The sequence below is a fragment of the Struthio camelus genome, chromosome 5 (assembly GCF_040807025.1).
Source record: "Struthio camelus isolate bStrCam1 chromosome 5, bStrCam1.hap1, whole genome shotgun sequence".
Classification (NCBI taxonomy): domain Eukaryota; kingdom Metazoa; phylum Chordata; class Aves; order Struthioniformes; family Struthionidae; genus Struthio; species Struthio camelus.
The window spans coordinates 66,004,605-66,032,160 of NC_090946.1; the positions used below are offsets into that span (position 1 = coordinate 66,004,605).

A 27,556-nucleotide genomic window follows, 5' to 3' on the forward strand; every position below is an offset into this window, starting at 1 on the left:
TATTGCCCTGAAGGTTGATGAAACTCCCAACTTTTATTTTTATTCACAGGCAAGTTCTGTACTCCCAGAGGTAGAGACTTCCCAGAGGTTTGTGTGTACATACATTTAATTATGTCATACTAATGATAAAATTACAGCATTAGATATTTGTGTTTTTCTTTGGGAAACAATGCTTTCTACCCACAAAGGCTTTTGTCATTCACAGTTTAGCACAACTGATAATTCTTGAATGCAACTCATTTCTTCAAACTGTTAAGGAGCTAAAGCTTAAACAACGAACTTTGGTTTCTTCATTCTTCAATCAGTCTGCAATTTAGTCACTGTAAACAAACGTTTGTTAATTTTTTTTAAAAAACTAATAGCTAGCACTAATATAAAATTTTTCCATAATTAATGAGTCAAAGTTTAAATTTAGCATAGAATTAGAATCATCAATAGGTGGCTTGTAGTGTTCATCCAAAGATTCTTAGAGCACTGCACTTTGAAACAAATCATCCACCTTGAAAGCTCAGTGTGGTCTGCCAAAACGGCTCTGCTGAACCATCAGGCCGTCAGTGGGCAGGGATACAGGGGAAAGCACTGGCAAGTGCTCTTTTGCTCATGGTCAGCTGCCCAACACAGTACTTAAGACTGATACAGTGGTTGACCCTCTTCATGTTGCATGCACGTAAAGTCTGGGTTATTACGGTTATGAGAAGTTATCGCTTGTAGTAAGGGCTATTCTATGGACTGTTGTTTCCATTAATTTGAGGTTTACATTAATCCAAGGCACACTTTATCCATGGCCAGGCGTATTCTGCAACAGAAAATAATAATGATGAGAAACTTTTCAGGCTCTCTGCTCTTAGACTCAATTTCACAAACTGACTGTACTAAAATGCCACTAGGAGTGAGGACAGCAGCTGCTCACCTTCTGGGCTGTATGTGTGCGCTGCCTAAACTATCAGCTCTTTGCCCTCCTTCCCTACTCCTGCTTTCCTCTCTCTCTTCTCTTCCTATTGCATGACTTGGCAAGCTGGAATCCCAACCTCTACCACATACTACAGCCTCCCAAGTCAGGATTTCAACACCATGCTTCCATTTCCCCTACCACAACACTTTAGCCTGGACCCTTATCTCCTCACTTCCCTACCACTTGTGCACAGATATGGGGGCACTAGTGGCATATTCCCTTTCCTCACTAGAACTCAGCCACACTGCAGTGTCCTGAGCCAGAAACTGAGGGGGCAGAGGGAAAACTACTGCAGTTTCCAACTTGGCATCATCGTAGGCTCATATAGCAGTCACAGCGCAATATCCCTGCCCTGTAAAACCCACAAGCTATGCTACTTTGAAGTGGTTTTTGAAGTGGATCAATTTTGCCTGAGATTTTTCACCAGGGAAATCAAATGCTAACTGGGGAGCTGAATCCTTACGGTAAGTGACTGAGAAAGTGCTAATATTTTTTTTATTTCAAAAGGAGCATTTGTAACTTAAGAATCAGATCTCTATTGACAAAATAGACAACAGAGCAGAACAAGTTAGAAACCTCTAACGTTATCCTGCAAGTTTCTGTCAGCTTCTACTTTTCTGACCACAGATAAAACTAGGGAGGGTAGCTGGAAACTTTGTTACCTGTCAATGGCATATCCTCCTTCACAAACATTGACCAACGCATAGAGCTGTCTCAATGCATATTCATACTGAAATACACAAACATCATTAATAACATCAATGATGAAGAGCAATGATTGTTTATCCAGACCAGCTGGTGGAAGTAAATTAGAGATGCCCTTAATATTCAAGGCGCTTATTTTCTGGTGCTGATAATCTAGTACTGTGCTGAACAGGTGTTTCTTGTGTACTCTCCTCCTTGAACTTCATCAGGTAAATTCAGCTGTAGTTGTGGGTTCCCTTCTTAGGCAACGTTCAATTATCTAAGCAGTCAAAACAAAACTGATGAGGAACTAAAAGTCTACGCAACGTGGCCTCCTACTGAAGGAATACATATGACTGATTTCCATATAGTACTTAAGTCTTGGCTAACTGCCAGGCAATCTCCTTGCCTTCTGCTAAGAGCAATTTATTTTGTTGTTGACTTATCCTAAAACGCACCTCTGCCTGCCTGTCTAGTGAATCTTGTCTGACATCAGGACTGAGTTTTCTGGATCAGGGACTGATCTCTCTTACTGTTGTCTTAACAGTGCCTTTCACAACAAGACCTGGTCTTGACTGAGATCTCAGGGAAAAACAGTAATAAAGCTGCTAAAATAAGAAGTAGCTCTCAGAAATTCAACAAGATCTTGGAAATAACAGTTAGGTTATCTCAAGGAACTACTCAACATACAGTCATGGTATAGAAATCTGAAGGTACTAGGACTATGAAGTCTAATTGGTGGTGCTACATTTCTATTTTGCTATTAGAGATGGCTTCAAGCAGAAGTACAACATGAGTTATTCAATATTGGGATTTGTGGGGAGGACTTGATGAAGCGGTAGCACAAGACAGTAAAAGCTACAGAGTTTTTTGTGTGTGTCCCTGCACCCCAAAGTAAGGCATTCTTGGTAATCTTCTAACTTATCCACAAGTGTACTGGAAGTGGTTTCTTGCTTCCTAAAACATTACTCACCCTTTCTCCAAAACTGAGTTGTAAGATTGCCCTCATGGTAGGTTTCTGACAAAAGTTGATTTTGCAGACCTGCCTGTGATCGATGTGGGTTTTTTTTTTTTTTTTTAACCAGTACCTGTATCAGATTATATCTAATGCCTGACTTACCACAGGAAAGTGCCAGTTGAAGCAATGAGTTCTGAAGTGGTTCACTGCTGCCTGGTAGCAGTCATAATTGCTGATGGTCAATCTGTCTGACAGAATTTGGTTGGTCTGTTCTTTCGATCCTGTTACTAAGGTGATAATCTTCCGCATAGATTCCTGGATAAATTCTTTAGCCTGCACATAAGACAAAAAGAATTTAAAATATGCTTTTCTAACCCCTAATCTGAAGAGACTGAATGAAATTCCTCTTTAACACCTCCCAACGCCAAACATCCAGGCTTTTTCAGGAGCCCTGTTTTGCCACTTATTTTTATCGGAATCTTTTGGATCAGTCTCTTAAAACATACACCAGAAGTAGGAAGAAAGACTGCTGGCACCCAAAAACTTTCATTGTCTTTCTAGTGGTCTGCCAAAAGAAGAAAGATAGCACCAATAGTGGCTACTCTTCTGCAGCAGCTGTTTGATTTGGGAGACTTCAGTTCTACTGAGATGACTTTTTCTACTACCAAAGAATAACTTCATACTACAAGAATCCCTACAGACGGAGACAAGGAATTTCCGGGCAAGAAAGCCTGGGAGGTTAACTTTTGCATTTGCTTATATCTATCTAGATGAGCACTACTGAATGTGCGTTGTGGAACAGATTCCTGAATTTTAAAGGAAGAGTTAAGCCATCAGCTAGAGGTTACTAATCTGAGGAGTAATTCTCTTGCAAATTGGCCAAAATTGGAAGCAATCTCCTTGGCTTCAGAGGTGTGATTTCTGGCACTGCTTAAGAGAGAACTGAATCTGACCTGATGTTTTTCTTTTTTTTTTGTTTGTTTTTTGTTTTGCTTACCTCCAAGTGCATTTTCATCTCTGTTGCAATCTTCTTAGCCTCATAAATATCGTTGGTAGCCATCAGCTTTCGTTTCATGATTGCAAGAGGCACATCAGGGCTAGGAGTCAGGTCATAGTGTGCTACAGGTGGCAGAGAAATGGGGACAGCTTTCTTCCCCATGCCCTGAAACTGCATCACTTTCATAGAGGAGATGCTCTGCATGTCAGAAAGCAAACAAATGGAAATCATCAAGCACCTCCAGGAGGCAGTATGCCTTTTTTTGCCATGGAAACCTGCTAACTTTCTCAACTTGCTTTATTAGAGAAAACGAGGGAGTCTATAGGGTGGTAAATTTTTGTTTTACATGATCAAGGCTGCCAAAAGTTAGGGAGTTTTTATCTCAATAACTCTTTGGGCTGGAGGAGGGAGAAACCATCATATTAAGTAATCTGATTTTTTTTTTAACACATTTCATGTGTATTTCTACTAACACATTGAATAATGGAACTATTATAAATGGGATAACATATCAACTCCTAGCTCCTCCTATCCAAGGGATCAATATACTTAACATCCATTAACGTTCATAATATGTCTGATGACTGATCTGAAGTGTTAAATCGCCGGCAGAGCTTAGAGGACAACTCATATCCTGACTCCCAGCTTCTTCCTTTAACCCAAGGCTCTGCTTCCTTTGGCATCAGGACCATTGGCTCTCAAATGCTGAGGGGTCTTTTCAGGCGAATAGTTTCACATTCTAAACCAACCTTGCCAGATTACAGCAATTTTAAAGGGATGAAAGTAAAGGGCGGACGAGGCTCAACGATGTATCCAACCACAAAGCCCACTCAGATACGCACTCTGTTTCCATACTGCATCACATGGCTGGTGTTGGTGCGTCTCCTCACCAGCTGAAACTGCTTGTGGAGTGTTTCTTTTCTTAGATCTTCCTGCATGAAGAAACTTCCATGTGATCACAGATACTTAAATTCAGCTATTCTAAAAATGCAAGGAAACCTGGGAAGGGTCTTAGGTGCCACTAGGTAGAGGGACGTACAAGAACTATACACCCTTTAAAGACATTAAAGTAAAAATGGAAATAAAGATTTGACAGCATACTCAAATTTTTGTCAGTGATCTCTCAGCAACTGGGAAAGAATGGGGCTAGCACAAGAATTCTAGACTCGTTTCACTAATACTGTTTTCCATTATACTAACAAATGTTAGCCACTGTTCGCTATTTAAGGATCCTTGAAGCTGATGTACAACTTACTGAACTGCCTAATTTGTTTAACAAATTAGAGATGTAGTCTCAGATTAGTAAATCCAGATTATGTGAGCTTGAAACTGGAAGCTAGACAGTTTCTAATGTTACTATTCAAAAAAAAGTAGCAAGTAGCTGAAACTAAGTTTCTGAAATAAATTTAGTAGTCCAAATAAAGATTGCACATGGGTCTGAATAGTAGACAAATACTTTTACCAACTCAGAATTTGTGGATTTCAATCCTACACAAAAGCAAAAAGATTTCTGTAAATCCTGTTAAAAATGATTTTTTTTTTTAACCTGGTGATTATTATGCATGGAAACACAGAAACCTCATCTAAGTTAACTTGCCATATCTGAGTCTTCCATCCAGTTCACGCTGTACCAGTCACCAAGATAAGTCTGCCTTTCATCATCGTAGTAACATGCATAAGATGATTCTCTGGGATTGGCAGCAGTTGTTGCATAAACTGTAAGACAAATAGAAAATAGTCTTCATTTGTTTTTCCAGTTCATTCAGTACTTAGGCAAATATATCATACGCAGCTAAGTATTTTGGCTTTCAATCATTAACTTCTAAATAGCAAGAGGGAGGAAAGAAAAATGCTTCTAACCTTCTAATTATTCTGTTCAAAGCCACTCTCATCGTTGTTATAAGAAGTCTTTTCTTGCTGCCAGTTGCATTTTCTCTGGGGGGGTTTAGGGAAGAATGTGCACTTCGGGGCAGGGGGAACACTGTCAAAAACTACTATTCAAAGTAGTTGCTTTGATTGTTGTCCAAATCAGTGCAGCAAAGTTGCCTGACTATCACGTATCATAAGTGTCTTTGCTATTCAAGGAAACCGACAGCTGAAACTTCATATCTGGACTGTGGCGAAGCAGAGATATGTCACTGTGACTTAACTACTATGTGGTCAGGGCAACCACGTCGTTTCTGAAATGAAATATTCTTTCAACTTCTTATTTGCAAGCAACTGAAAAGCTGGATATTCTTTACACGACTTTATCATTTTTTTAAAAGGGACTTAAAACAAACGGAAAATCCTGCTTTCTCTAATCCTGGTGTTTACTTGTTAAAACTGTATATGAAAGTGCTGTGAACCTATCCTGGACATACCATCTGCTCAGGTCCTGCCTGTCACAGGTTGAGAAATTTAAGTCTAATAAGTTAACTGATTGCTCACCATTAATGTTATCAGCCAAATGATTCATCATAGATCCAGACTCGCATGCTTCAATATAAAACACCATCTATAAAAAGTCAGAGACTTTAAGAAATTCCATCAGGAAATGGAGAAAAGTCCTTCAGTGCTTTTCAGCTGTAACTAGTTGGCCTGCTCTGAAACAAAAGCTATTTATAATGCTACAAAAGAAAACACAAAAGCAAATAAACATTTTTTTCACTTTGAGAACTAAATCACGTGGAAGGGGGAAATGTGAATGAAACAATTCAGTTAATCTACACAGAATCCACACGGATCTACCGACAAACTCAGTCACATCAAATAACCTGGTTAGTACCAGCATTGAATGTAGATGCAGTATTTCTGAAACCTGTGACCACTTACGTGTTCTTAAATACAGCCAGCCACAGTAGTTTTAGATAACCACAGAAAGTTGCTGTAAAAGCACACGCTGCTAAAATGTTCTAAATATTAATTAGTTTGTCGGTCTAAAATTACTTCCCTTTTGATGAAATAAATATGCAGAAATCTCTGACAAGAGGTGCAGTCTCTTAAACTATATTAGTAACTGTAAGTGAAACACGAGGTATACACAAACCTCCTGTAGTAACAGTGCAGTCTGAAGTGTACAAAGCACAGGAAGAACAAGTCAGGTGCATACTATGAGGCTGTGGTAGTTATGGATGTTGTTTCTCTGCTGTTGGCCAAAATATATACAGTTCTCAAAAGGCTGGGCTACATCTCAACACTGATTGCAAATATACTATGAACTAAAAATGAAGTGAGAAAATTTGGAGCTTATCAGTCCTTGCGTGCGAAACACAAATCCAAATTTCATTACATGACACCAGCTTCCCTGTGCTTTAAACAAATTCTGGAAGTGCAGACAAATCTCTCTCTTCCACACAAGCTTCTCTTTTAAAAAATCTCACAACTTCTAATATCCGTTTTTACCTTTTGATATTTTTTGTGATGGTACATGTACCAAATGGTCTTATTCAAGTCCTTCACATGAAGCTGTAAAACAAGAAGGCTTGTATTAAAACCACTCCTGTTCAACAAACAAGCAATTCATTCAACAGGAATAATGACCAACTGTTGTGAATAAACGTTTACCGCTTCCACTTAAATACATTCAGTGGTTTTTCCTTCTGAAATACAATGTTCTAATATTTATCACTCTGGAAAAGATGAGTGATTGTGCCCAACAATATAAATAATGCACTAGAAAGCTAAGTCACACCTGTGTGGAACAGTCTGCTTGGACCACCAATGTCCAATCAAGTACTAAATACTTAGTCTCAACTTGAATTCTTCAGGTTCAAATCAGGAAAAATGCACACTGAGATGATAAGGAGAATATGGCTTATCTGCCTCCCAAATATGGCAATTAGTTAAACATTTTCGTATTTTATATTTACTATTTTAGTATGTCACAAAAAGAATGCTTTTTATGACAAACTCCAAACTGGTCCCCCAAAATGCTTACGTCGTCATCAGGAAAAGCCAGAAGTCCTGGAGCTCCATGGTCAGTGAAATAAACAAACACGTGATCCTTGGGACCACTGTCAACAGAAATTTGGAAACAAACGTTTTCTAACCACTCCAACATAATCTTCACAGGAACAAAAAGCTCCTGCTTGTTAATACCAAGATATGTCAATATTTAAAATAATTCAGCTGAAATACCTGGTCCTGTTGCTGCTAAAAGATTTTGGGTTTTTCTCCTACCTAAAACATACTACTATGGATGCTTACGAGATGAGTAGCTGGAAGAAGAATGAAAACAGGGAAACACGGCTAGTCTCATAAATATGGGGAATCCAGCAATGACAATTCATGTTTCAAACTGTAAACTGATTGCTGATTAGGTAGGGGCTTGTACATAGAGTTTTTAAATCTTTGTCTAAAGAATTTGTGGGCATTTGCTGCAGTCTGGTATTGGAATGCTTTCACAGCTAAGTTAGACTGAGGCACCAATAACTCAGGAATAAACCATAAAGACTTCTTCAGTAAGATCCTTAATGAGTACATTTATATATTACCTTCAGCATTAGTCCATGTCTCCATGAAGAACTGATCTGTATACAGACTCATCCATTATGCTATATTGGCATTAGTATTAAGTGGTTCTACAGTTGTTTGAGTATTGCATGCTTAAAGACTGATTCCCCAAGGTCTGTGTGCTACTCTGTTCAAAGCAGACTTTTATTGCACTCTAATGTAAATGGAACTCGTGTGGGTGATATTAATGTCTTGCCCTAAAAGCCAGATCTGCAAAGGAATTTTGTTTTTGAACTGTATTCAGGGACAATTCAACAAAAAATTTGTGAACAGACTGGAAGCAGTGCCCAAGACCTCCTCCATCCCCCTGTATCAGTCGTACAGAAACTCATGCTTGCTCTTGCCCTCTCCTGACTGCAAAGGGGTCCTACTGCAGTGGGGGGGACTGTCCACCCTTCAGCCTGGCCAACAACCTGCTGGTCAGAGAAGAGTGTGAGGAGCTGGAAGACAGTTTAAAAGCCTCTTGGGCAGAGAACGATTGATCTTGCCAAGGGAGCGGCAGTTCTTGGCCTGCCCAATAGTAGAGGTCTGGGCACTGCGATAGTCACACAATGAAGCCTAACAAAGGGAGGGTTGAGTGGTATTTTTTGGCTCCCACTCTTGGCTGTAAGTGTAAAAAAAAAAATTAAACCAAAAAAATAGAAATAACTAAGATTTTTGGATCTGGGTTCAAGTTGTCTTCCTGAGCAGCTAGGAGTCTTTGGCATTCTGCATAGCCACTCCCTTACTTGACTTGTAAAGTCAAGCTTTCAGAGATGAGTGTATGTGCTCTGAAGTACTTTTTTTTTTTTTTTTTAACTAGGCCAACAAAACGCTTTAGATTCACCTCTTGACTCATTGCAGCTACTGGAAAAGAACAACCTGGTGACTGTACAGCAATTGATTAACTCTTTGCCTTTAAATTATTGCATGTATAATTCAAACAGCTAAGATCAATAGCTTATTCCACTACTGTCCATATCCTTGGGTTTTTTATTCTCCTCTATGACAAGGATGGGCTCTTCTCTTCTGTTTTACTACTTTGTCTCTAAAGGAAACTGTGATATGCAGATAGGTGCTTATACAATATTTATTTAGGTTAGTCCTTCCAAATGGTCAAATTTAAATTCTTACAGGCTTTACAGGAAATATTGTATACAGACAAATATAGAAGATATAACTGCATTAGCAGTATTGAGAAAGAAATAAAACACACCTTAATAAATTGGCATGATATTTTCATATCTCAAGCTCCGCAGAACCAAGATGAGTAACTGACCCCAGATATCTTTTCTAGAGAGAGCTTCTAATTAAGCCCTTAAATATAATTTTATCCTTGAATCATCTAAATTACATAAGCCTTTATAAAATACACCCATTGATTGCAGATCTTACCTTCTACTTGACCAGTAGATTTATTAGAGTTCATATAGTAGAATATTGCTAAACTTACAAACATTTGTATAACTAAGTCTATAAATACTTTAAGCATAATGTATCAATATACAAATTTAATTGCTTATACTACTTCTTCAACAGCAAAGATTTTTTTGCATTTTGCATAATCCTGTTTCATCACATCTAAAGTCGCAATACTTACATCTGTCACAAAGACCGAACCTGCGATTTGACATGCAATTCTTTCAGCAGATGAGCTGTTTAAGCTCTCTCTATCCTTCTGCCACTCCCGTTAGCCATCCTTGCAAAAACTACTACTCTAAATAATAAATACTTTAATATAATTGACATCATCCTCTAGTGTTTTTGTACCTCAATCTGTACTGGACTCCACATGAGTCAAATACTAGCAGTTGCTACTTGATGCTGGATAGGTTAAGAAACCAGAACCATTGCATCTCTAATGCAAATGATTGGGGATCGCCATCAAAAGTCTTGATGGATTCTCAAGTTGTAAAAGGCTCTAACATACCCTCTTCTTTTGTTGAAAGTCAGTGTATACATACACGTGTACAGTGTATGCAATTATTTTCTAAATGGAAGCTGTCTTACCTTTTCAACACTTTTCCTGATCCTACTCCTTTCATTGCTTCTGCATCCCCTCTGAGAACAGCAAGGAAATTCTTTGGAGTAACATCCTAAGAATGTGAGAAGATTTAAATTAAATGTGATCGCTAAAAACAACAATAAAATCTTCATTTAGAAAGATAGCTTCTGAAAGTCAGAACCCTTGCGTCTTAATGGATGGCAAATTTAGCTGGCCACTGATGTTCAGGAACAGTAGTTTTTCAGTTTTCTGTATTGCTCTTAATCTGAAAGTAATTCTCTTTCTGATATTTCAGCAGCTTCCAAAGGAATAGAGGCCAAAGTGAAAAAGTACTATTGTATTAGAATGAGAACATTTACCAAAGGTTTTACTTACTCCTGTATAGTTATCACTGGAAACTCACACCCTCAATCCTACCCAAACTTCTCAAGATAAAAAAGCCTTACTCTCCTCTGGAAATTTCTCATTGCGGCTTCTTGAGATTTTCTGTTCAGTGGTGAGGTCAAATTAAAAAGTTCCTACCTTCCCCCACTCCTGCCCACCTCTTCAGCTTGCCAGCAATTTTAGCTTCAGTGACACAGTTACCAATCCCTCATCTTTTAACTTCAGGGCTGCATGCACAGACCTTTCCCTTTCAATCTATCACTAATGCTTTAGACACTTATGACTCACTCAGATACTGAATCATGAAATCACTAAGTGACTGGATTACTGTTCTGATGTAATGAAAGATTTAGTTTTAAACAGTTTTCTTTCAGATTGAGTTAAACTGGTTTTAAATGCAAGACTTTCAAACCTTGTTTTGGGTGCAGTACAGCAAACATTGCAATGGTTTATTTTTGTAACCACTGCTTCAATTCAAAGCACCTAATTGTGTACATCCATCTTACCAATGGTCGGCCTAACCATGCAGGCATGAATAAACTGGAGGCCATGTGCAGTACGGAGCGTCAGCTACAGGCTAAAAAGATTTATTCAGAACACTGGTTATTGTTGAACCACAGGTCCCCAGGGGAATGATGTTTCATTCCTACCTCCTTTGTATAGTCTTTGGGTACTCCTGCATACACATCTGTGCCATTAGGTCTATTGATGACAATGCCTTTCGTTGGATTTCTGAAAGTTAAATGGGACATAAATATGAAGAATTAGTCATGTGCCACAAAATGCCTACAGATCAACTAGGAAACCATTTAAACAGTCCTGACTGACCATCTTGCCTGAAAGAATAGAGATACATGCGCTGCTTGCCACATAAGAAGGTCTTTTCACTTCAGTCAGTCACACATGCTCAGCTCAGGTGTCCTTACCCTTTCAGCACCTTCAAGTGTGCTGCCTGAGATCAGGTAGATTACTCTGAGGACATAGGTAGATGGTCTGTGACACTATCATCTACTTTCAGTCTTGCTGCCCTTAATCCCCTTTACTCTCTGCTCCCACTATTGCCACGCATATGAAGTCTGCTGTTTTCTGCTGAAGGTGTATCAGAATTAAAGCTTGTAAAACTGAACAGTTTTGCATTGAAAGCAGTGATACAGATAGATACAGATATAGATAGTCACCACGAGTGGGACATGTACACTTTGTTGAATGTGTGTTCTGGGGATTAAACAAGATGATAACGTCCTTTTAAAAAAAACTGCAAACAAAATACTGAGCTTCCCTACATTCGTGTTTTAAGGTATTTATCTGCCGTTAACTGTTAAGCCTAAGAGTTAAGATCACTTACTTCTTTCACACTACTGAAGAATTTACAAGGAACTGTAAGTTTTCAGTGCTGTAACTGATGCCAAGTTGTGACTTAAAGCTTAGAAAGCTGATGAGCATGTTGCAAAGTAGACTCACTGTGCCGGCAGATAAAATGGCCCTATGCATATCATGGGCAGCTTTAAAGGCTTTTCTCACAGAACAACTACATGCTCAAAACATTGGTGACCATGGCACATTTGTAGTAAACATGTAGGCTGACACCAGTGCGTGTTCATCACTTACTCGTCATTATCTGCAATGTCATCATACATCATGACAATGATCTGTTCATCTGGAATTCCATTTCTGTGTACAATCTGGTACGCGTGGCACACGTCTGCCTGAAATTGAGCAAATTTCCATTAACAGTTTTAATGGAGACTTTACCTTTGAGAAGAGAATCCGAAAGAATCTCCAACCTGGTATCTTCATTTCAAATATAAGAGACTGAGGGTTGCTGGAGAGCTGAAACGTACAGATGTAATCCAAAACTCAATGTCCTTCTCTAATCCAGAAGAGCTGTATTAATAATACAGAAACTATGATAAAAATCTCTCTCCCATTAACCTATTTCAAATTCTTATTGAAATAAAGACAGCAGTTTTTTGAGCCTTGCCAAACATAACAAAATTTCCCAAAAGATTCTTAGCAACTTCCTGCATTCTGTGAGGAAATCTTGTCACTAACAGATCCAAAGAATGCCAAGCAGAGGAAGAAAAAGTTGCATTTCCACCAATTTCAATTAGTTCTGCACCAAGCCTGCACAACTAAGTATCAAAGACTGTCCTTTAACAAGCACAGTTTACCCATTTCAACTCTGCAAAGATTTGTTAAATTTTGTTTTACTAGATCAGAAAGGAAAATTTCCTCTTTAATTATGTATTTCCTGTAGAATAACATTCAAGCAACTTCAGGGCATGAAAACAGATTTCAGTGGAAAACAAAACTGCAGAATTTCTATTCAGGCTCCTTTCCTGACTTGTACAGGACATGAATAAGCAGATTTTCTTTACAAACCATCTTCTGATGACGCAGAAATGGCAGTACTCGTTAAAGTGATATTACAGTAAAGTATGAACCTCTGTCAGACTGCTACATTCTTAGTGCCCCACCTCAAATCCACCTTAGACTCAAGTCCGTGAATTACGTGAATGGATTGTCAACAATCATTCTTAATCTCCAGAACTATAACTTATCACATGCTAGAAAAGCTGTGGGGACTTCATGGAAGAAATCTAGTCTAACACATGCAAAATCCAACTCTAGCCAAGAAACAACCTTTAAAGCTCGCATTTGTTGAATTAGTCTAATTTGCTAATTTATACACCAAACTAAACTGGTTTAGGTGGACCTACAGCAGTTTAGTTGGCTTAGGTGAATCCATACTAGTGATTTGTGCTACTTTAATTGAAAGAACACTAAAATCCTGTCATTTTATAATCCTTGGTCTTCTAAGCGTGGTTGAAGCAGAAAAGAAATGGTAGTTGTGCAAGACTCTGGGAAGGGTGAGGCACATTCAGCGTTAATGAATTCTGCCACAGCAAAATCTCTTCACATGACTAACCTTTTACGTTAAATTGTCCTTACCAAAGCAGTTTTACTTCCTCCTATGGAAGTCAGATGAGGTTCTCTTCCACCTATCCCAGACAGTCTATCCTCTTTATAGCTCCCCAGCTATTTGTATGGCATTATGCATTCTGCTGCCACAACAAGTCAAAAGGTAGAGATTAGACAGTTACAAAGGTATCAGCATACAAAACAGCAGACTGCAGATTTTAGCAAATGTATTTAATTTTCAGGTAAAAGCAGTAGAAAGCACTCATCAGGGCTCTCTACTCTGATCAATGAGTAGATCATAGATCTGCTTGCACCCTCAAGGCATAGCGTGCTGCATCCGTTATGCTGACAGAAAGAGTTATGGGCTGGCTACACAAGGAAACGTTTAGGCACGTTATAGTGATATAACATCAACGTATTCAACCCACCAGTGTCTTTGTGCTCCCACAGACATGTGCCTCGCCTATAGGGACTTCTGACGTGTTTTTTAATAAATACTAAAGTAACCAAAATTACTTCAGCTTTGTAAATGCATATTATCAACTTTTTTTGTTCCCCTTTCCTTTCCTTCTGATTCATTGATTGGCTTGCTCACTACGTGTTATCTTACTCAGACAGCAAACTGCTTGCAGTGGGGCATGCCTTTTTATCCTGTGACAGCAGGGGGACAGCATTTGTGGCTTACATAATATTATAGCTGCTCCTAAGAGCTAAGGGAAACTTGTCTGAAGGACAGGCTCTTTTGGGGAAGAACTGAAGAGACAGAGGCTCCAAGTATCTCAAAAATAGGTCTTGCTAGTAAATTTACATTGGTCAAATTCCCTAGCGCAGAGGGAAGCGGATCAATTTAATTTCCATCAAGGTGTTCTAACTTATGTCTGTTTGGCGTTTGTCCTAATGTTTTACAGGTTTTGCTAAGGAAACTGCACCCATTGGTAGCATAACAATATCACTAACATAGGCTGCAAAAACTTGTTTTGCACTAAAACTCCATTTGGCTTCACTAGGACAATTCTGAGCAAATCTTTTTTGTGTGACATTGGTTGGCCTGATTAGCCATCTAATGTTGGTCAGGCACTCCTCCTGTTCCCTACTGTACAAGGAGGAAAATAAAAACTATAAAACCTGAGTGAAAACTCAGCCTGCTGCTAGAGCAGTCAGATGCATGTGAAGCCAGAGTGTTTCCTGTTGATCTAAAAGTGTCTACCCAGTATTGCTTTTGAGTCTTGTTTCTTCTGTAAACACTTGTGGCACCTCTGTAAGCTTTCCTAACAGAGACAGCCAACTCCAGTTCTCTTGTTGGTATAGTTCCTGGTGGTTTAGTAAGTGAAATGAATGCTACGAGCACTCACTGTATAAAATTGTCCCTCTCCCCCCCCCCCCCAAAGTCATTACTTTGTAGTAATGATTCAGGGTGGGTAATGTTAGAAAAGGGAGCTAATTTAGCTCTAGCTCAGCTTAGCGCTAGTGCCTAAGGTAAATGAAGCCTTCAGGCCACAGGACTGAATTGTAAATGAGCTCGAAAGACATTGCTGAGGATGTGACTGCAAAACTAGCTAGAACCAGCCCCAACAGATACAGAACACAATGGACAGAGGTAACCGTTAACCTTCAGATAAGATAAGGCACTAGGAAGCAGGAACACAGCAACTGTCCCGGGATGTAGACGTGAAGCAACCAAGAGGAAAGAGACCACCACTCAGTAAAGAAAATTGGAAGACACTGTCACAGGCAGGCGGGGAAATAAAACTGTAAGGAGTATAATTACCCCAGAATTTCTTTGTTCGGGGTCCCTCCCCAGAGGCACCCAGCTCAAGCTGTTACTTTGCTGTACCATCATTTAAATAAATAATTAAACTTGCTGCTAGACGTACGTGAGACTCTACTCCTCGGAAACCTAGGGTCGAACTACTTCCGTAACAGGTAGCACCTTGTTAAAGGGAGCAAGGTAGGAGAAGACGGACAAGGTGTAGCGAGCAGCTGCTGCTGTGCAACTGACCTCAGATGCCAGGTCAGTAGCAGAAAGTGCTAATGGGAGAGTTCAGACCCTTCATCCACAGGTTAGTCTAAACCTGTTGCTATATTAGCAAATTCCTACAGGGATTTATACTTGAATTTGCTCATGTTTGACTCCAAGAGCTTAAAGGCACAGGGCTCAGAGGTGGATTTCCCCCCATCTTCCTGGGATAGGCATTCTGTATCCCCAAATGCGTAGGGGAAAATTCTAAAAGGAAAATCCTGATTCTCTTCTCTTATACAGCTGATCATTCATCTGAGTGACATAGCTTTCAGACAGAGTACTCTGGGGTTTTTGGCTTTTTTTTTTCTGGAAAAATCAAGTTGTCTTATGACACATGCATGTATAAACAGTTCCTAGAGGAAAAACCTTGGGGCTTCTTTGAAACTGGTTACTTCCAGTCTTATGATGGCCAGGCTCATGGCTAAAAAGCATGTGTAATGAACTGTCACCTTCATTATAAAGTGGTGTTGCTCCTGCTTCAGGAACAATGAAATGCTATGACCTAAAAAGGACAAGTTCTAATGTATAAGCATGGTACAAGAAACCTATCTGAAATGGCAGCCACTTCTAGAAACTGTCTGGCTCAGAACTGAGCTGATTCATTCTGTTTCATTTCAGCTGTTTCACTTCTTTCCTTAAACATGCATCAATCAATCAGTTATATCTGTATAACTTAGGAAAGGTTCCTCCATAGCTTCAGTCATAATTTTGTATGCACAGCAGGGAAATGTTAACTGAAGCCCAGTTGCTAAGGTATCCTTCATGTCTGTAACCTGAAAGAGTGGCGAATTTAGAAGCACCAACCTGGACTAAGAAACCGTCACGGATAGCACTGTCCGAAACCCAGAAGAAATAAAATCCCTGGCCCATACAGCTCACTTTCTAAGCATAAGACTGCAAACAACAACTGAAAGATGACCCAATTCAAATGTTTTTATTTTTAGCATTTTCACCTTCCTAGCTTTTATCAGTTACTTCTTCCTTCAAATATATACTTACCTTTAGTAAGACTCTGCTTTTCAAAGCAAGCTCTTCCATTGGCTATGTTCATGTGTGTCTTTTGGGGTACCCTGAAGGTGTTGGCCTATCTTTCTTTCTAATCTGTTTGTGAGATCACCTGTAGATTTGAGTTAGCTGATGTGACCATCTCCCAGGAGAGGCAGAGGTATGTACAGTTCTCTGACTCTTGAAGAGAACTAGTTTATTGTGTCACTCTCATTCTCTAATCTACCAGTAACATGCAGTGCTGTACTCGCTCACTTACGTCACTGAGCTTTCCAAAGATACATCAGCCGGGTCTTTGCAGAGCAGACAGCTGAACCACTTTCCCATGGAATAGTGGAACTCCTTCTCTGCTCCTCCTGGGCCCGGAGGGGAGTTCTGGGACAGTACAGATAGGAGATCTGCAGAAAAGTATCAGTAACTGTGACTATAGTCCTCCCACAGCCCAGGCAACTCTAACTAAAAACACTAAGATCTGGGTGAAAATACCCAATAACCAAGAGGAACAATATTTTCACAAGCTTTGCAGTAAGAATAAGCCTATCACATCAGGCTGTATGCTATTAAAAACATTTAGAAATTGTGTTAGGCAACTTGTTGAGATAAAGGTAAAAGATAAGTTTAGATCATCTTAATTTGGAAACAGTCCCAGTTCAGCCATCAAACAGGAACTGACTATCTGCAAGGTGTGAATCTCAAGGGTAGAAAAGTGCAAACAGTGGCTTTTCCTTATCTTGTCTATGCTTGAGGTTAGCACCACTGATAGTGGATTCTGACCACTGACAGCTGAATTACGAGTCTAGAAGGAGTTTCAGATTCCTTGCAGTTAAAGGCTCAAACTCACTGTTTATAAGGGTCTGTACAGCCTTTACAACTCACTGTTTAAGGGAAGTCTGTACTGTGTACAACAAAGGACTAAGTTCCCCACAACTCTTCTATGGATAAAATCAGGGACATTTTTTATAAATAATTAAGCAATCTTAATTATTTTATTTAAAATTATCTTCCCCCCTTTTATGGTTGCTGCTCCTGGCAGGTACCTATTGTGGAAGGCAACAGGGTATGCTTTGACTCTGTTGCGTGCAGGCAGCACGCAAAACACTTGGAGCTCACAGAAGATTCACATAATACATACATGTTGCATGTTTGTATGAACTGTGCCCTGAACAGCTGAACTGGATAGTAGAAATCCAGAGAAGTGTCAGCTGAGGTCTCCAAATACAAAGGGAGATTATGCTTGGCTTAGCCGCATTTAGGGAGTAACATCCAATTTGGCAATAAAACACATACCTTGAGTAATTGCTTACAGGAAGATTCACATCTACAAACTTACACACAGGCTATCTCAGAGAAGTTCTGAGGAAGACAGGTGATGGCAGGAAGAAAATGAATTAGAATACAGCGTATTTTCTTCCGCAATTTCTCCCTTAGAAAGCAGCAACAAAAAATTACACAAATAAATCTGCAATCCCAGAACGCTGCTTGTGAGTTTTCTGGCAGCCTGTGCTTCCATTTACTCTACTGAAAACTAACGTGATGCTTCTCTGTGTGCTCACTACAGAATGGCATCCATGATGGATGACGCACAGAACGGGAAATCCAAGTCCTGTTCTGGTTCCATTGCACGTGACTCGGGCAAGTCATTTAAAGACTCACAGTGCTTTTGTTTCCACAGCTGGAAAGTAGCGAATAGTAACACACTTGAACACACGGCAATCGGTCTGCCTGTTTCTAAGAAAATCTGTAATAATTCCTGAGATCAAGCACATTTCCTCCTCTGTACAGCTCTTCTAGAAAAGTCAGCTCCATTGCTTAGCTGTTTTTTGTTGGGATGGAGTACCCTAACTTTTTGATACTCAAGGCACCTTTTTTTCCGAATTATACTTGGTGGCACACAGTGGATTTTCCATGACTAGCTGCTGCGTCTGCTTCCCGCATGTCCTCCCGCCACACAGGGTGCCCACCCCTGCCAGCCTCCTAAGGTTGCCTGCACAGGGCAGCTAGACAAGATAGCACAGGCTACTGATGCACTGCACCCTTTGGGAACTGATTCTGCTGGGAACAAGTTAGAGGCATGATCTCTTGCCTAGGACAGATAAATAAGAGCTCGATCCCACTCTTAAGGGTCCTTCACATAGACTCTCTTGTTTTACGATGCTGATTTCACTGATAGGATTCTTAGCATTCTAATTTTATTTTCTCCTAACTGTTAATACTGTACCTGAGGCAAGAAGTGGAAGTTAAAAATGGGCATTTCTAGCACTGAAAGTCAGAACGATCCGATACTGCAGATCTTTTGCACTGTTAGTTGACGCTATCTCCAAAAGGAAGCTGTTTAAAGAAATACTGTTCTAATTCTTCTAACCCTAAAAAGCAATTTCTTGAAGTAACAGTCATCAAAGCAGGATTGAATTCAAAATTAATTTGTTTGTGTGAAATTCTGAAGTGTTCAGAAGGTTTATTGCTGAAGGGACAAATACATAAGTATGAATCTTGTTTTCTTCATAACTCATATTATACCTGGCAGATATATTTGCTATCGAAGGTCCATTGACAGAAACGTTAAAAGCTGTATGCCTGGGCAACCGTAGAAAAGGAATTCTCCTGAGCAACAGCTTAAAAAAAAATGTAATTTTATTTAAAGAATGAATGCTGAGCAATTAACTCCTCCTAGAGTGGAGGGGATCTAGTGAGACTGGTTATACAACAACAGGAACAACCAAAGCACAACTCAGAATAATTGCACTTAGATGCTCCAGGGCAGGCAGTGACCAAGTACCACACTAGCATTTTTATAATGGTTTGCTGTGCTCAACGAAGACAGATTTCAACTTCTAAAACCTCTTTTTTCAGATATAATTTGAAATAGTAAGACGTTATGCTAAAGCCTACAATATTCCAAATGTGTTTTTCAAGTGAAAGCTGCAGTGCAAGGAGATCGCAAAATCCCTAAAATCAGTTTGTCAAACTGTTAGGCTAGCATTTGCCAGTAACAGGTTCTTCTTCAGATGCAAGAAGGTTGTCAGCCTGGTTCACTCAGTTTTAAGCTAGTTGTTGCACTAAAAGTTACAAATTGACTGTTAGCTGGGGCAGTAGGAGAGGCATACACATGCCAAACACATGGAAGGCTTGTTTCTTTCTCAACAAACAAAAATACAGAGGATGAGATCTCCCTAGATTTCACAGGCAGTTACATTAAGAACAGTAAATATTTAACAGGTTTCAGGGTTCAGCCAATCAGTCTGGTATTTGTACCCAGTACATTCAATATCGTTTCATTTAACTTTCAGAATGTTAGTTTTGTACACTTGTTAGTTAAGGTGCACTTGAACAGAGACTGAAAGGCAACAGTCTAGCAAAACATTTTTCTAACATTTAGAAATATATATTTGTGTATAGTATAAATAAGAATTAAATGGAATGTGTTCTCCAGGAAAGCAAGAAGCAGTTCCAAGTTTAGAGCAAAGATTGTATTTAAGTGTAGATTAACCTTTTTAAGGGATTACCCAAGACTTCCTCAAAGGGAAAAACTGCTGAAGTCTCCTGATGGCTGATTTGAAGTCTTGAGCTTAATTAGAGTTAAGTCACTCGGATTTAATCCTGTCCATCCTGACACTCACACTTAGACCATAATTCCATGACATGCTGTCTTTGACAGCAATGTCAGACTCAGGAGTTCCTGTTCCCTTTTCTCCTCTTTCTGCCATTCACTCCAACTCCTGCATCTCAGTGCACCATATCTTTGTGGTGCCAACACAGCTCTGGGGCCTTGCTGTAGAACAGAATGAACAAATTGAATCAAGTTCAAAAAAAAAAAACCCTTCCCAATATCCTCCACCCACAAAAAACATACTGTGCATTTGCAGCATTAGTCAACTCCTTCACTGGCAGAAAAGAAAGAGAGATTTTTCATAACACAAGGAAAACAAGAAGAAAGCAAGTAGGTAGAAATATATGTGTGTCTCAAAATGAGGTTTAACTCTAGACATCCCTTATCCATCTGAGAGTTGGGGTCAGACCTCTGGCCTAGTAGGAAGATATCAAGCCTAAATTATAAGGGTCTACGATCTTGTCTTGTAAGTACAACTAAAGGAAGAATACTGCTCCTACTGCTAATAGCAGCTTTTCAAAGGAAGAAAGACTGGAAATGGTTTTAAGAAAAAAAATTGAGGAGGAGGGGAATTCTTGGGGTGAAAATGACAAATAGAAGACTGGGCTTTGTGTCAATCTTGTTGCTGTATCTTTTTTGAATAATATACACTAGTATGTGCCTGGAAGTCCTGAAGTAGAAGGACTTGCCCAAACGACAGAAGAGCTGAACTAGCCTAGGCAGCTACCATCAGCCATGAGTCCCAGACCAGGTGCTTTCTGCAGTGTGGTCAGCGTCATCATGTGGGACTAGCTGCCCTTACCTGGTGTCGGTAGTTGTACCAGCCATTTGAACCTGCAACTATCACGACCCAGTGCTTGCCTCCATCTTCGAGTTCTTCCAGGGGTAACGCACTGATGCCCAGAGCATAGCCCAACAGCACAACTGCTTTCAGTATCATCTCTCTTCTTTCTTTACTTCACAGATGGAAAAAAAAAAAATCCCTACAAAAGAAGTTCGGGAGAAGCAGATCAGAAGATGGCAGTCAAAAGTAAAAACCAAAGCTGACACCACTAATATCACCACAGAAGCCTTTCTTGTTTGTATTTTTTTGCATTTTAAAGTACACTTAACCCATAGGACAATTTCTGGTCATATCTTCACTTAGCATCGAGCTGCTACTAGTTACCAGACTCTTCTGTCAGCTTGCAAATCTGACTGAAAGTAATTCTCAAGCAGGACAACCAAGTCTTTCAACTCCCTCTGGATGTTTTGTTCTATACTAGCTCACAGTGAATAAGCCTCAGATGTAGAGCAAGCATCACTATCAAGGATTTTGCAAATAAAACTTCTTCATGTTATATTCTATGCTCTTGGTCTCTGCTACGTAACCACTGGTTTCCACTTGTTGGCAATTAGCCCATTATCAAGTTTCATCAGCATCTTGTCTAGAGATCAAGTCAAATCCCTGGTGATGCAGGCACAGCGATGCAAACAGAGAATTGCTAGGCAGTTGAAAGGTCAGTGTGTCACAAAAGCTCTCTGTGCCTGCCAAGCCCGAGAAAGCGGGGAGAGGCCATTCTGCTGTTCTGCACAAGATATAGTCCTAACTGCTGAGGTCAGGGGGAAGTGCAGACTGTGAGAGCCTCGTGCCATTTGTGCAACCTGTTATGCTGTGGAGAGCAAATGTGAAGTGGTACCACATGAAAGAGTAGCATTTTTCATCTGTTTTGTACTATGGTTAAGTGTTTGCATGAGGCGTGCAGCAAGAGAATCGGGTCTGAGCCTGTGGACGCCAAATTCAGAAAAGCAGAGCCAAAAAGTTTCGAACACAAGTAGAAATGGCTCTTTCTGCTTTCTTTAGAGGACCGAAGGTAGTGTCCCCAGTAGTGAATTTTTTGAGCACCCTGGTCGTCTGATAAAGTCTTTTGCTTTAATAGCAAACAATCTGGCCTTTTTTTTTTTTTTTTTTTAAATGTTTATTGGTCACACAGACTCAGGTGTGCTGTGTCTAGTGTGCCTTCATAGAGCAAGCTCCCTTTAAGAATTGCATGCTCTTGGCACATGCCAAGATCAAATACTTCCTCGTATTTGTATACTGAAAGATGGATTTTATACCTGCCTCGTTACAAAAAAGAGATTCTGGAGGTGGATCATTGCTGGAACGTGTCTCAGAGGTACTGTAAGGGTGGAGTAGTCTGCTTTAGCAATGTTTTCTTTGGAATAAAAACTGGAAACTCCCAAACCTTATTACATGGTCACAAGCCATAACATAGAAGCTGCCACTATGCCAAATAACCAGACAATAACTAAATCAGCCTCAGTTCCCCACAGCTAAAGCCATCTATCTCTAGACACCCAAATTAGGCTGAAATAGAAAAGAAGCCAGCTTGCTTCCAAAACAGCTGTGTAGAGTAAAAATTGCTAGTATTACATAGTACGTGTCTTTCCAAGACTGGATCTACATGTCACCACTATTAAGTCATGCAGACAACACTATGAAAAAAAAAATTGTGTGTGTATACACAGACACACACATATATATTATATATATAGTCTTGAAAGATTTTTTTCCTTTTTGATGGAGCTAGCATAAAGTGAAGGAAGTAACATTAGCATATCTGTTCCTATAGGAAGAGCTGTTATCACACTGAAACTCCAGAACAGAGAGAAAAATAGGACTGAATGTTAAGTGCTGAAACACTGGTTCTTCCAAAAGCTCATCTGATTCTAGGATACTCGCCTCTCCGGAATAAGCCACTCCTGTCACTGCCTGCAAGCATGAGATTTGGGAGTGAAAACATGTGATGATTAACAATTTACGGTTTGTTAAATTATTAGCTACTTCAGCAGTCCTACATATACCAAAGGAATAATCAGAATTTTTGCACAGTTGGATAGGCAGTTGTAATCTCTCGTGTTAAGCTGGAGTTGTAAATTCTTGTCATTGTTGTGGCCCAATAGTGAAAATGAGTGTGTGTGTGTCAACTCTGCCTTGTCTTTCTTGCTGCTTCTTCATATGACTCAGAAAATAACACACTAACAACTGCCCTGGAGACTCACTGTGTTTACAACATCTACAAAAGGAGCCTATTCTGTTGCTTACAGTACAGCCGAGATTCAAACTAAATTTTTTAAAGCTTTGTGAAATGCCACAATACGTCACAGGCCTACAAGCTTATTCCTCCCCAATACTTAATTTCAGGGATATCTAACTCCTGAAATACATTGACTTTCTTTTCCTCTCTAATATTTCAGACAATCTGCTTAGAAAGCTTAAAAGAGTTTGACTTACTGGGAGATGCAGCAGAGTTTCATGCTAGCGGAACCCCTATAGCTCAGTATTTTTTCACACTAAGAAACATTTTCCATGTTCATTGAAGCATGAATTCATTTCCCTAACTAAAAATATTACTCATGCTTACATAAAAGTGCAAAGAGGAAATGTAGTTCAAAAGATTATTTAAGAATTAGAGATCCTTTCACAGGATGTTTAGCTCTTAGAGATGTAAATCATTAGTTCAAATCCAGGACATATCAATAGGAGCTGGATTGCTGCCAACTGCTCTCTGGGCTGCATAACACGATGGCTAATGTCAAGCCAGATCCTGGCAGACAGGCAGCCATCATCCAGAAACAATCACTGCCCCTGCTAGCAGTTACTGGTAGCTTCAGAAACTCTGCGTTATTGTGCGCTAGCTCCAGAACTGGAAAACAGTTGAACTGGAGTATCTTGGCCTAGTAGTTCACACCCCAGGCTATGCTAACGCAGATCTGTTCCTCTTGGGACCCTCGTGAGTACCTCTGCACAGGGCTCCGTTGTGCAGCATGTGGGTGTATCAGCTGCCTCCAGTCTCTGCAACTGTCCTGCAATCTGCCTGCAAACAGGCAGAAAAGCCCAGGGCCAGAATGGGAAGGAAGACTAAGTTATCAAGCCCCACAGGCAGTCCCTCTGCAGGGAATTCAACAGTCTCCCATGTGATATGATGATATCCAGGTCCTCAGATTTCTCCTGTCAGGTGACACAAAGTTGCAGACAATGCAGAAGTTGCAGGAGAGAAAACAAGGCTAAGAAATATTTGCATTACTTTACTATTAGAAAACCACTTAAGTTTTCTAATGGATTATTTAGAATAAAAACCTCTTTTATAGTATTTAATGACATACAATCCCACATATCTGTCTTTTCCTGTATTATAATTAAACCAAATTCATTTCAGAAAGGAGGAGGAAAAAGCCTAGACATATCACAATACACTAGTAAGGCACAATTAATAAACACTCAGTTCCCCAGAGTTCCCTGAGCAGCTTTTAAACTAGGTTTAACCATTAAATACATGTGTAATGGAAACAGATCTTTCATAGCTTGTTTTCAACTACTAAAAGACAAAAAAAAAATTCTGCTTGTTTTTTTAAGAAGACCTTTAATTGTTCAGGCAGGCAATTTAAAACAGTGTTCTTCTGTTGAAAGAGTTCCTGACCCACAACCGAGAAGAGAAAATTCCCATCACATGCTATGTCTTCAGGTCATAACTGAAGAGAAACAAGCTCAGCTGACCAGCTTACCACAGGTATATAAACATGTAGCTTTTCTTTTCCTTCTCTGACTTGTTCTCTCTGTCTTTTAAGAACAAAAATATTTGTCATGTGCCATCCTGAATGCATGCAGTGTGCAAGCCTTGCTACACATCATGCAAAGATGATCTGTATATGGAAGAACTGAAAGTTTACTACAAGATCATTTCAAAGCTTTGGCTGATCCAAAAATATGGGATGATTTGATCAATTCTGCCCAGTGTCTTTCTGGCAGAACAGTTCACTTGGCTTTGGGGTCCGTAGCAGGAAAAAGGCATGCCTCCCAGGCACAGCAGGTTCAGAGCCGTATGTGCAGAACCATGGCACGTGCACACGTAGGTGCTGTTGAGCACTTTGCACAGTCCCCGGAAACAGCAGGGCCAGAACTGGGTGGCTATTGCCAGAACAACTCAGCTCTTAAAAGCGTGTTTTCCTCCCTGAGGTCCCTTGGCCGCTTTCCATCACATTACCAGCAGATATCTCTGATTTGCTAACAGAGGGATTCTTTAAGATGACCACATCTGGAAGTGGCTAGCTGCTGCTAGAGCAATTCTTCTGGTCAACAGCCTGTTCCCTCTGTGTTTCCAAACTTCCTTTGGGAAAACAGTGGACTAAGATTTAAAAAAAAAAAAAAAAAACAGAACAGCAGGGTAATGATCAGGTCACCCTAGAGAAAGCAGACTGAATTGATCAAGATATTGTCCACTGGTTTTTAGAGCAATGTTGACGCTATAGTAGCTTAAACTCCAAATACATTAAATGCAGCCTCTATTAAGAGCTATGTAAACAGAAAACATATATCCATTTTATCTTCCTGTGAATGGAGTGAGTTAACAGTAAGCTTGGAGAAAAGTAATAGCCTTAACTATTTTTAAGAGAAACGCTAGGCTCATAACTCCATCAGTTGATCATTGTAGTTTTCCTTGGAAATCTCTTACTCTGATTTATTTCACTTCAGCTGCTGTTTTTACGACCACTAGCCATTCAGTTTTCAGGGTCAACTCACAATTTCGTTTGCCATATAATGTTTGCATACTGTCTGTCACTGCAATATTTAAATGCTGATTTCCCCAAAGTGTGACTCACGACAACCCTCTTCACAAAAAACTAATATCTGCAGTGCTTCATCAGCAATACTCTACCCATGTGTTGTGCCATCTGGTGCCAAAATAGAAGCACCTAAATCTATGATTAAACTCCGGCAGAATTGGTCCTATTTTCCTTACACATTTCTATCACAGAAAGAAAGAAAATCTTTATCATTGTGAACTCTGCTAAGCTATGTTTTGAAAGCAGAGATTATGATCTCTTCTGCAATACAATTCTTTACTAATTCTGCTAGTAACCATTTTAAAATTCAGCTTATTTTGATTAGGACTACTGTTTGCAGAAAAATAGTTTGGCTAATGAAGATGTATAAGTCACTTCTACTATAAAAGCAAGAATTACTAATTATATTGTTCACTCCGAATGGTTTTAAGCATTTTTAATGTTATATAAAGGTTACTTAAAAGTCATTTTAAATAAAATATATTCCACTGCAGATTCCATTTCTCAGCAAAAAGCAAGATGGCACAGTTTCCCAGGGAAAAAAAAAAAAAAACACTCCTTATGCGTCCTAGGATGGGACAATTTGATAGCCCTATTTTAGGAGAGTTTTCTTCCCAAGCACTTCAAAAAGCCCACATTCAAACTTGGCACATGTAAAGCTTTGGTGAAACTGCTTCAACTATTTACTTTCACATCTGTCTACCAATATACAAAGTCTCACCAAACCATAAAGCAACCCTAAGAAAGTCACATTCTCCAAGCTGCAGGTAGAAAAAATACCTATTGAAACACTGCATGAATAACTTCTATTTATGATATTGCATGGTTATGCAGCGAGAGGAGAAAGGGGCAAGAGGAACAAGTTTGATGAAAGGGCAAACATTTCTGCTCAGCAAACACAGAAACATTTGGAGCATGGACAGAAGGAAATTTCAGAGAAATAATTAAGTAGTAAGCTTTAGTTTCTTACACTCCACGTGACTTTAGTATGGCTTATCTTGACATTTTACAAATTCCTGCAAAAGCTAAGTATGTTCGCAGACCCCCAACACAGCGTTGTCCCAACCGAACCGAAGGTGCTGTTAGCTGAGCAGACCTTCACGTTATGGCAACGCCGTCTACCAGCTACAAACAACCGCAGCTACCATGCAGGGCATTTCTGTCCGCACCATCTGTGCGCAGAAAACCCACGAACTCTTACTCCATCACCTTCCCCAGTCAAAGCTGTACAGCAGGGCACTAAATCCGGTCCCGTTGCCCGCGGTGCTCCTGCCTCTCCCGGGCAGCCCCGCGCTAAGAGCTGCGCCGGCTTCTCTCCCGGTAAAGCACTGGCAGCAGGTCAAGTTTAAACACAGCGGCTGAGCCAGACGGGCCCCTCCGCAGGCGCGGTAAGCGTGCGCGAAGCGCTCGGATCGCAGCCGGCCGCGGCTGCGCAGCCCGGCGGCGCGCAGCGATGCCCGCAGCGCGCGGCCGAGGCGCCCCAACGGGCAACGCGAGAGGGCACGAGCCCGCCGCGACGGTTAGCAACGGCCGGGCCGGGCCGGGCTCGGCGCGGCAGCCGCGACCCGGCCCGCAGCTCCCCGGGGGGCTCCGCGGCGCCCCCTCCGCCGGCGCGGCGGCCCTCCCGCAGACGCGCCCCTGCCCACTGCCGCCGGCTGTCGTAGCCCCCCGCTCCGCCAGCCCGGCTCCCCGGGCGCCCAGCGCGGCCTCGCCGCCCACCGGCCGGCCGGCCCTTACCGCGCTGCCTGCGGGGGTGTCGCCGCCGCGGCCGCTGTGATTGCGGCGGGCGCCGTACGGAGCGAGGCGACCGCGGGCCGCGGCGGGAGGAGACTGGCCGCGGCCAATCGCGGCAGGGCGCGGGAGCGGCCGGGCAGCCGCCCCGCGGCACTACATGTCCCAGGAAGCACCGCGCTCCTCCGCGCTCAGGTTCGCGGGCCTCGCGCGC

At 40.7% G+C, this 27,556-nt stretch overlaps 1 protein-coding gene across 2 annotated transcripts; it reads right to left on the reverse strand.

Annotated features, from left to right (window-relative positions):
* LGMN (legumain) lies at nt 1-27,556 on the reverse strand. Of its 2 annotated transcripts, none has more exons than XM_068946867.1 (14): nt 27,349-27,556; nt 20,810-20,990; nt 12,062-12,159; nt 11,104-11,185; nt 10,075-10,160; nt 7,511-7,586; nt 6,976-7,038; nt 6,022-6,088; nt 5,189-5,307; nt 4,434-4,523; nt 3,592-3,789; nt 2,757-2,927; nt 1,615-1,682; nt 1-796 (listed from the first exon to the last, which is right to left on the reverse strand). In XM_068946867.1, exons 2-14 carry the CDS (start codon nt 20,945-20,947, stop codon nt 754-756), a joined length of 1,299 nt encoding a protein of 432 aa, XP_068802968.1. In that variant the 5' UTR covers nt 20,948-20,990; nt 27,349-27,556; the 3' UTR covers nt 1-753. The 2 variants fall into 2 exon arrangements, with proteins under 2 accessions (XP_068802968.1, XP_068802969.1); XM_068946868.1 differs by having other exon boundaries at nt 4,434-4,519; nt 5,185-5,307.